At 41.5% G+C, this 10,465-nt stretch overlaps 1 protein-coding gene across 1 annotated transcript; it reads right to left on the bottom strand.

The window, feature by feature from the left end:
* Positions 1 to 143: 143 nt before the first annotated feature.
* LOC103562355 (cytochrome P450 2G1) lies at positions 144 to 9,072 on the bottom strand. The gene is made up of 9 exons (XM_008537384.2): positions 8,893 to 9,072; positions 8,143 to 8,305; positions 6,656 to 6,805; positions 5,296 to 5,456; positions 4,872 to 5,048; positions 3,972 to 4,113; positions 2,119 to 2,306; positions 1,855 to 1,996; positions 144 to 744 (listed from the first exon to the last, which is right to left on the bottom strand). Exons 1-9 carry the CDS (start codon positions 9,070 to 9,072, stop codon positions 563 to 565), a joined length of 1,485 nt encoding a protein of 494 aa, XP_008535606.2. The 3' UTR covers positions 144 to 562.
* Between the last annotated feature and the right edge of the window lie 1,393 nt (positions 9,073 to 10,465).

Consider the following 10,465-nt stretch of genomic DNA (forward strand, 5'->3'; position numbering starts at 1 on the left):
GGATGGCCCACCAAGTGGGAAATCTTTGGTGGTGAGCTGGCAGAAAGGATAGCTAATAACAAGGAAGTCAAAAAGGCCATTTTACGTTGTTTGCAGTGCCCTATTGACGTCACACACAATACCCAATAAACTTGCTACAGTGGGCAGTTTTGAGTTCTTTGTTGCCTTTTTGGGAGTGGTGAATATGAGAATCAAGGAGAAAGGATTGTGACTCACATTTTGGTCATTATCAGGGCAAAGACAAAGGAATAACATAAAGACATGGAATCTACAGCAAGAATTTGGTGGAGGCAGAAAGCTCAGGTGGAGGTGATCCGTGATCTGGAGGATGAGAGTAAATCCTCCAGATTGTTGCTGAAATCTTGAACAGGGTGTTGTTTTCCATTGGATATAGAAGATGCAACTCTATATTTTCAGGTGACTCCTGCTGACCTGTGGTCCCATGACAGTAGTAATAGTGTCTTTTCTTAGGGCTGTTGTGAGAATTTAGGGAGATGAGGAGGGTGGGAACAGAACAGGGCTCTGTTGTCTGATGGTCCTTTCTGCTTTCAGTAGGGGGCTCTCAGCGGACCATGAAGCAGAGCTCATAGGTTGGTGGGATGTTGCCAAAGCCCGAGACCTTGGGCGTGATGTCAATGTCAGCAGGCGGCACCAGTGAGCGTAGGGAGAAGTTCTGAAGGATGGAGGTGAAGTAGAGAAAGAGTTCCATGCGGGCCAAGGCCTCACCAAGGCAGATGCGCTTTCCTGTAAGCACAGGGGAGGGAGGAAAAGTGGGTCACACTTGCACAGGATAATGTGGGCATGGGGAGAATTCTGGCCCCACCACCCGTTTGAACCTCAGCTGCCTCCTCAGCATCTCTGGGATCATGATAATATGCACTTTATAGGGTCAGTATAAAGACTCAGTGGGTTTCTATACTTAGTCCTTAGGTAGGGTCTGCCACTTAAAGGGGTCAACACATGGCAACTATTTCTCTGATGGCTTGGATTCCATCAGATTCCAAGATGGAATGGTTCTAAAGGATCACGAAGTTGAAGGTACTGTTCATTTCAACTTCTTAAATGTTTACAAAACGCCTAATTGTTGCCAGATACTGCTGAGGCAAAAGAAAAACAAAAAACAAGAAAGAAAGAAAGCTCACATTTAGTGCACATAATTGAGTCACCCTTCCAGTAGTTTGGAGAGATTAATTTCCATTTTTATAGACAGGCACCACTATTTGTAAGTGATGAAGTGGCTTCCTGTTTCCTAAATACTGCATTGACTCCAGGTTCAATGGGGCTTACACCTAAAATACCATTATTCTAAGATAAATGTCATGGATCAGCAAGCTACTGTTCATTGGACAAATTCTCCATGCTGTCTGTTTTTGTACTGCCTGCAAACTAAGACTCTTTTAGCATTTTTAAATGGTTGGAAAAAATCAAAAGAAAGTAATATTTTTTGACACATGAAAATTAATAAAATTCAAATTTGGGTGTCTATAAATAAAATATTTTGGCATCACAGTCCTACTCATTCAGTTACGTATTGTCTGTATCTCTTTTGTGTTACCATGGTGGAGGTGAGTAGTTCAGACTGCATAGTTGAGGCAGAGACTGTATGGTTGGCAAAACCTAAAACATTTACTATTTAGTCCTTTAGAGAAAAAGTTTTCTGACCTATGTTTAGTGCTATTATTTTTGTAGTTATCAGAGTCAATGGTTCTAATCTATGATTCTGGGATTCTAAGATTTTGTGATTCTATGAAATAGCATTCAACTTCCTATTCAGATCCGAAGGTCAAATACAGACCAATGGTTGGAGGGCATATCCAGCATGTTCTTGGGGGAACTCAGACTGTAGAAACCTACCAGAGGAAAAAGGCACAAAGGCTTCATTCTTCTTGAAGTGACCCTGGTCATCCAGGAAGTGTTGAGGATAGAAAGCATCTGGGTAGCGGAAGTATTTGGGGTCTTTGAGGACCGAGCCAAGCAGGGGAAACACATCAGTACCCTGAGGTGAAGATAGAGGCAGTTAGGAGAAATCAGTGTTTGAGTATGACATAGGGAACCAGGAGGAGAGAGGGGTACAGTGTAAGGAGAAGAGGTAGAGTGACACTGAAGGTGCAACTTCACCTTGGGCAGAAAGTAGCCTCGGAAATGAGTGTCCCGGATGACATTATGGGGGACACCCATGGGCACAATATCTGTCAGTCTCTGTATCTCATGGATCACGGCATCTGTGTAGGGCATCTTCACCCGGTCATCCACACTTGGGATCCGGTGTGATCCTATCACCTGCTCAATCTCTTCATGGATCTTGGCTGGAAGAGACGAGAAAACATAACAGACAAGGACACAGAAGGTAATTCTTAAGGCCAAGGTTGAGCCATGAGTTTGTATCTTCAGCACCTGTGTACCCTGAGGGAGTAGGCCATATTTGTATGGATTGCCTCTTTACTCGTATACCTGACACAGTGGTGTGGCTAATAAATACTCACCAGACCACTGGGAGGCACATAGCCTGGAGCTTTGAATGCCAGCTGGGACACTGATCTTTACTTTATTTTATTTTATTTTTTTGCAACTTAGGACCTCAACTTTAATTCATTCAAACAGAGCCAGTGGTCACAAACTTTAGAGGCAGACAAGACCTGAATTCAGTCCAAGGCTCTGTTTCTCACCGACTCTCACCACCATTGGCAGTTTATTTCTGTTTCCTCACCAAGAAAAATGGGAATAATATTAACACTTAGGTCAAGCATTGTTGAGCAGAAAGCAGTGAGGAACTATGGAAGACTGATGAGCAGGGCAGTGTCCAAATGCCAGCTTGGCTTTCATACACAGATTTTTGACAGGATGGAAAAGAGACACAACAGTTGATGAGGACAGGAATGGAGCAAATGACAGCAATTATGTGACAGTGATTAACAGCACTATTGGTACAATTACCCCTCTCTCGACTTCCGGTTGAGTGACCTTGGGGCAAATGACTTTATCTTCTGAGCCTGTTACTTCATCTTCAAAACAGATGTGATGGTCTAACAAGCTCATAGAGTTGGGAAATTTACATAAAATCCAGTACGCAAGTGACTAGGACAGTGCCTAGCACATAGAAGAGGTTCATTAAATATTTGATGATTTAGATTAGTAGAGGACAACTCTTCCGTCCTTTGTAACAGGAGAAATTCTTTGGCTCACTTTGAACTGCATTAGAAGGGAGAGGGACCAAAATTGGGGATTCTCCTTAAGCAAATAATGAGCTACTCATTACTGGAGTTACTCTACCAGACCAGATTGGAATTTATTGGAGATAGATTCTATTTGATGGATTCTATTTGATTCTGGCACTATAATTGGCTAAATAATGGCCATCAAAGATATCTGCCTCCTAATCCCTGGGACCTGTGAATGTTACCTTACATGACAAAAGATATTTTGCAGAAATCATTAAGTTAAGGACTTTGAGATGGGGAGATTATCCTGGATAATCCATGTTGGCTGTAAATATAATCACAAGGCCCTGTATAAGAGGGAGGCAGGAGGGTCAGAGTCAGAGAAGGAGATGTGACAATGGAAACAAAGAGAGATTTGAAAATGCTATGTTGCTGGTTTTGAAGTGGAAGCAACATCATGAGCCTGGGAATTGAAGGAATACAGTTCTAGAAGCTGGGAAAGGAAAGGAATCAGATTCCACCATGGTTTGACCCAGTGAAAGCCTATTTGAACTTCAAAACTCCAGAATTATAAGGTAATAGATTTATGTTGTTTTAAGCTACTAAGTTTCTGGTAATTTATTACAGCAGGCATAAGAAACTAATACAAGTACCAAGAAGATAATTAAATAAAATCGCCTCTCAAGCCAGAGATTCCAAGCTTCCATATCCTTAGGGTCTAAAGTGTGAAGAGTCTAAGGCCATGGGGTTCTGAGGTTTCAAGATTATGTCTTCTTTCCTGCTGAGAATGAAAGTCACCAGGTGGACACTCACCTTCCACCTCAGGGTACTTCATCATCAGTAGCAATCCATAGCGTAATGTAGAGCTCACAGTCTCTGTGCCAGCAAAGAAGAGGTTGAGAGTGGTGAGGACCAAGTTCTTGAGGTTGAATTCCGTGTGGGGATTACTTTTATCCTGGAAATGAGAGGGATAGTAAACAGAATCATCCTCTTCTGTCTTTATCTTCTTACTTTCTCCCTGTGTATAGGTTAAGCCTTTGTGAAAACACAATCGATGGATAAACCAAGAGAGTATCTGGGAGAGGAAACAGCCAGAGTGAAGGTCCTGAGGCAGGAGTGTGCCTGGTGTATTAGAGAAACAGCAAGGAGGAGACCAGCCTGGTTGGAGAGGAATGAACTATGGGGAGAAAAGAGTAGAAAGAGATTGTCTTGTCAGATTTGAAAGTTCCAGGATATTAGGGTATGCAGTTTTTATCTTCCAACTGTTGAGGTCTTATGATAACAAATGCATAAAACTTCTAAAATTCTATGATACAGAAGTATTAAGCTTCTAAATTTATGTATCTCTAAGACTATAAACTTTTAAGTTTAGTCTCAACTCTTAAGTTTAAAGACTAAATGTCTAAGCTTCCCAAACTCGAAGACTCTAAAGATTCACTGTCCTTTTCTACAGTTGTAAGTCTCTGGCATCTATGATTAGAAAGGTGTAAGATTTTGTTTCCATGTTCCTCAAATGTTTACATTGAAAGTTTATTTTAAAAGTATAAGAGTTGGTGCCTTTAGGGTGTTCATATCTCATCTATAAATAAAAGCGAACCATGTGAAACAATGCTTGCACTTTTATCTCCAACATATTTACAGATGAGGTTAAAGTTGTAGGCACTAAAGATTGAGGAGATAAGAGAAAAGTGTTGGTGGAAGAGGAAGAGGTACCTGGTGCATCTTGATGAGGAAGCAATCAATGAAGTCCCGAGGGTTTTGGGGGTCAAGGGATGCTTCGTTAATCTTGACTCTAGAGGCAATGAAGTCCTTGAGCTCTTCTATCAAGTAGTAGATGTGATTGTGTCTTCCTGGCAAATATTGCATAATTGCTGAATACATGTCATATAGCTGTGGGGAATAGGCAAAGGGGTCAGTCAGTGATGGGCACCAGGGGCCAGCATGGGCTGAGCCTGGAGTCAGATAGCTAGAGTCTATCCAGCACTGGGTCTTAGAACTGGTTGAGGCCATTTGCTTCTTGGACACTCAGGATATATTGATACTTGCCTCCCAGGGATGTGGGGAGGATTAAGTGAGGTACAGGTGGGTGCTTAATTAACTGAGGTTGGGAGTGGGTAGAGAAGTGACTGGTGGGCACCTGTGCCCAAGGTGTGCTCATCTCAGTGAAACTCTCATTGATCATCTGCATCAGCTTCTGGAACTGCTTGTCCTCATAGTCGAAGCGGCTTCCAAAAACGATGGCACTGATGACATTGGAGACAGTACGGCTCAGGAAGAAAGTGGGGTCGATGGGGGCACCTGGGTGATAGAAATTGTTTACGTTGGAGGCAATGATTAGGTGCATGGGATGGGGAATCATTCAGTTGTGGATATCAGTGATGACTTGACTGCTTAATAACATGTGAGTTACTTCATTTTTGTATTTTGAATCTAGATTTCCCAATTTACGAGTTGGTTTAGTATCCATTTTACAGGTTCACGGGGATTCAATATCATTATCCATGTAAAATGCTCAGCACAGTGCATGGCATGTAGTAAGCACTCAAGAAACGCTGGTGGAGCTCAATCAGTAGCTTTTGTTATTAGTATCTATTTGTATTTGTGCTGGAGAGTCACAGATTTTGGAAAGAAGTAGTGGTAAGGGACACATAAAAACAAGGACAGCTGGATTCTGTCTGTTTCTACCAACGATTCCATTTGGGCTGGTAAGAAACTCCTTCCCATGGCCTAAGCTGCACCATCTGCAAAACAGGATGCTGGTCAAGTCACTTGATTTGGTGACAATTTCTCCAGAATAATGCATATATTCATAAATATACAAAGTTGCAAATAATTTATGGGGGTGCATGGACAAAGCCCTTATGTAGATTGTTTAGCACGCATGAAGCCCAAGTGAGGAATCTCTGATTTAGAGAAATTTATCTTTATTTCTATCTATCCATTCATCTCTGTATTTTTCAGCCTCTCTGTCTTTTTAATCTTTTGGCCGCAGTGGATCCAGACTTTATTTTTGGGCAGGGCCTGGATTCCTTTAAAAATATAATGAAGTGGATATAGAGTTTCAGATTTGCTAAATGAAAAATTTCATCTTTTTACAACAATGTGAATATACTTAACACTACTGAAATGGTTAACATGGTAAAATTTTATTTTATGTGGTTTTTACCACAATATGTGTATGTGTGTGTGTGTAATAAAATTTGATTCTATCACCAGAAAAAGTCATAAACTCTCATATTGCCAAAGTCTGCATATGATATCAGGAGCTCACAAACTCCCTGAGATCCACTGACTGAAGTTTCTGGACAAGTGGTCTCCAAGGGTCCTTCATGCTAACTTTTTAGTTGGAACCTGGCTGGAAATCTCAGTAAATCCTTCATCTTTTTCATCCTCTTCCATTCCAGAGTTTTCTCCCACCAAGGCCCATCTTCTCCTAAGTGAACTCTTTACAACCACTGAGTCACCTTGTAGCCCTCCCCATTGGGACACTCACATACCCTTGGTCTTCAGTAATTCCTTCAGTAGGAAGCCAGCCTCCTCCTGGATCCGTTCCTCAATGTTCCGCTTTCCCATCCCAAAGTCCCGAAGGATGGTCAGGGAGAAGCGTCGCAGAATCCTCCATCGTTCTCCATTAGCCATAGCTAGACCTGCCAAAATATCAGAGTCAGGATCCTGCTCCCCTCCCCTTCCTGTGCCCAACTCTGTGCTGGACAAGGATGAGGATATATTATGAAAGCCCTAGACTCTGCAATCAGGAAAGCCCCTCCCAACCTTCCAGGTTTGATGGGGAGACTAAGGTTCCCTTCCTACAGGACCCTCAAAAACAGTCCTGGCTGAGGTGGAAGAAAGGGAATCAGTCTAGAAGTGATCAGGGGAGATCAAGGAGAGTTTCTTACAGGAACGAGACCTGCACTGATAAGACTGGATGGACGCATTGGAATAGATAGAATTCCATGTACGGTACTCTGGAATAGGGAGATTAGTTCAATTTTCTATATAATACTTGGATTCTGTAGACATACACTTACATCTACACAGAAGCTCACACCTATACATCAATATGCGTACACAAAAGGAGTTTCCATGTAGTAAAAAATATTTAGAAATTACCAAATTTACATGGATTGGTGAGTTAATGCCTGGAAATTTAATGAAATGAATTTGGGTGGATTCAAGAATGGAAGGGAGGGTTTGTGACTGGAATGACTGACAAATGGATGGATGACTTTAATTGATGGCGGAAGGGTTAATAGATGGTTTGAGATGGATTTATAAACGGTTGGAAGGAAGGATGGATGGAAAGATTAACAGACAGATGAATGATGGAAGGGTTAATGATTGGATGGATGGAAGGACGGATAGACGGGTATATGGAAAGTTAATTGATAAATGTATAGATAAGTTGGATGGGAAAACATTTGTATAGAAAGACTAATTAGTGAATGGAGTTTGTGGTGGATGTATGCATCAATGGAAAAGAAGATGAACAGAATAAAAGGTTTAGGGATAGATGGATGGATGGAAATATGGAAGGAATGGTGTGAGGCTGCCTGGAATTGAAGTTGTGTGGCCAATTAGAGGTAGATGTATGGGCAACAATAGAAAGGTATCTACCTAAATAGAGGAGGCAGAGACCTATGGGTTGTGTGTGTGTATGTGTAGGAAATAAGAAGCCAGGTTGGCCACAAGAGCTTCAGTGCATACACGAAGATGGTACTTGATCCATTAAAAATTAGAACACGTGTATTGCAGCAGGCACTCTCGAGTCAGATGGTTTGGGTTCAAAATCAAATGGTTCTACCACTTACTGTGTGATATTACCCAACTTTTCTTGCCTTCAGCTTCCTCACTTTCAAAATTATTATAATATTAATAGTGTTCTCAGAGGATGCAATGCAATAATTCTTTTAGCATACTTATCAAAGAAGCTGGGACATAGGAAGTGCATTATAATCATTTTGTTTTTATTATTTTTGTTACCTACCATGACCTTGGAAGTTTCTCTCTATTGTAGCCAATTCTCCACGGCCACTGAAATTGTCTGCTTGGTCTACCAGAGCCTCCTTCACTGCTTCATGTCCACATAAAACAACTACTGGCCGGGGACCCATGTACACGGTGAAGACTGGGCCATATTTCTCCCTGAGCTGGGAGTGAGGGAAGACACAAGAAGAGGGGGATTATTGGAGGACCAAGTACAGACCAATCATGAATTTTTAGGAAGTGAAGATCTCAAGGAGATATAAATGTGGGAAAAACATAAAGGTGAGTCATAGTGTTCGAAAAGCTATTAAGAAAAAGGCACAGAGATTTTGTGATCCTGGGCAAGATGCCCCAAACCTCCACAAGCCTTACTTTGCTAATCTGTAAAATGATGGACCTGGATGAGATGAACTCCAAGATCTGTGCTTCTCTCTCTGAAATGCTAAATTTCTACAATCCTATGATTTCATGATTCTGAGTCTCAAAGTTCTAAGACAATCTGACTGCAAGTGTTCTTGTGTTTAAGGATAGAAGTTACTCTCATTCCAAAGTCCTGAGATTGTGAGAGTCTTAAGTTCCAATGTGCTAGGAGTCTGTGTTTCCAAGAGTTTAAGATTCTGGAATTTCAGAATTCTAAGGTTCATAAAATCAGTTTTCTAAGAGTCCGTGTTTTAGAAGTCAGAAGGTTTTACATGTATCTGTCTATAGGATTAGTTACTACAGGTCTATCAGAGAAGCAGGGCAGACTCACCTTCATGAAAGACTGAAAGGTGGAATCAGTACGGACTTGCAACAGGTTCCCCAGGAAAGGTATCGGTGTGGGACCTGGGGGTAGCTTCCCTCCCTTGTTGATCCGTTTCCAGGCGATGAGGAGGAGCAGGCAAGACAAGCAGAGTGCCAGAAAGATGGTGAAGGCTCTTCCCAGCTCCATGATGCCAGGTCGAGGGGCTGTGTCTAGAGCCCCAGATCCTGCCTAAATATGTTCGGGGAAATCAGCTGTGTGGAAACCTGAACACCCTAGGATTGAAGTTTTGCGGGTATAGATGCTATCAGGGAAGAGATTACTTTATCTGGTGGGGTGATCATATATCCCCTAATCTTGCACCTGAATAAAGGTGGGTTGAATTAATTTAGGAAAATCTACTGAGGCCTTTCCCATTTCTTCATATTTCCAATCCCCTTAGTTATTCACCCTCAGTTCAACCTCTAGTTCAACTTGTCTTGGTGGTGTGTCAGTTGAACATCATTTTTAGGCTATGGAGTCTAGGAATCAGACAATCCGGATTCAAATTCCAGCTCCATTTTTTCTTCATTGGGAGAGTCACTTAACCTTCTTGGCCTCAATCTCCCCATCAGCCAAATGGGATAATCATAAAGTTTCAGAAAGTCTTGCTAGAGAACAGGAATGACTCCATTATCTTTGCCAGATCATAAATAATCACTTTTAAAAATAAAACAGTAAGATGAAGATTTAGAATAGCAAGAGAAATAACTTAATCAAAAGAGTTTTATTTAACAAGTTGCCTTGTTTATGCTCAAGGTGGTATTAAGTAGTAATAATCAAAGATTACTTTTATTGGTTTAACAAAACTCTGTGTGTGTGTGTGTGTGTGTGTGTGTGTGTGTGTATGTATGCACTTTTGTTTTCAAAGTCCACGAAGTAGAGACTACCCTTGAGCCCTAATTTCTAGAGGGAGAGACCATCTCTAAACACAGCCTAGTGATTAGTCCCTGTAATCATCTAAATAAATAGTTTTCAACTCTTTTTGTACCAAATATTTGTAAATCTTATTTACTTTCCGGAAACTAAATTCCCAGGTGTTATAATCTACTTATACATATTATGAAAGAAAATCCAATGCCATTCTCACGTATCCAGATTCTCAGAGTTAGCAATTGAATCTCTTGGGAAACCAGCAGCTTTTAGAAAAAGGCTTAGCTGGCTGGGCTGAGGTGTCCTATGTCCAAAAGCAGTAACAATTCTTGGAAAACTGAAAGACTTACACAGCACCACCTTCTGGATCTTGGATCTTGGATCTGTTGCTAGGATGTCTTTCATGGGGTAAAAGTCAGCTCTGGGGCGCTTCCTTCAACTATCCCAGCTTCGCCTCTCCCTTCCATTCTGACCCACCCCCCTAGACACTCATTCAGGGCTAATCTCTTAGTTATCTGTGATGGTGATGGTTGTGAGTTTTGTTTTCCCATTCAGACAGAAAAGGAGAGAGAAGGCATCCTTAGTACAGTCCTTCTCACCATCCCACTCTAGGCAAGAAGCTAGAAGTGGAGGCACTTGAACTAAAAGATGGAAGTAAGTTAAAAAGGAA

This window comes from Equus przewalskii, chromosome 9, assembly GCF_037783145.1.
Source record: "Equus przewalskii isolate Varuska chromosome 9, EquPr2, whole genome shotgun sequence".
NCBI lineage: Eukaryota > Metazoa > Chordata > Mammalia > Perissodactyla > Equidae > Equus > Equus przewalskii.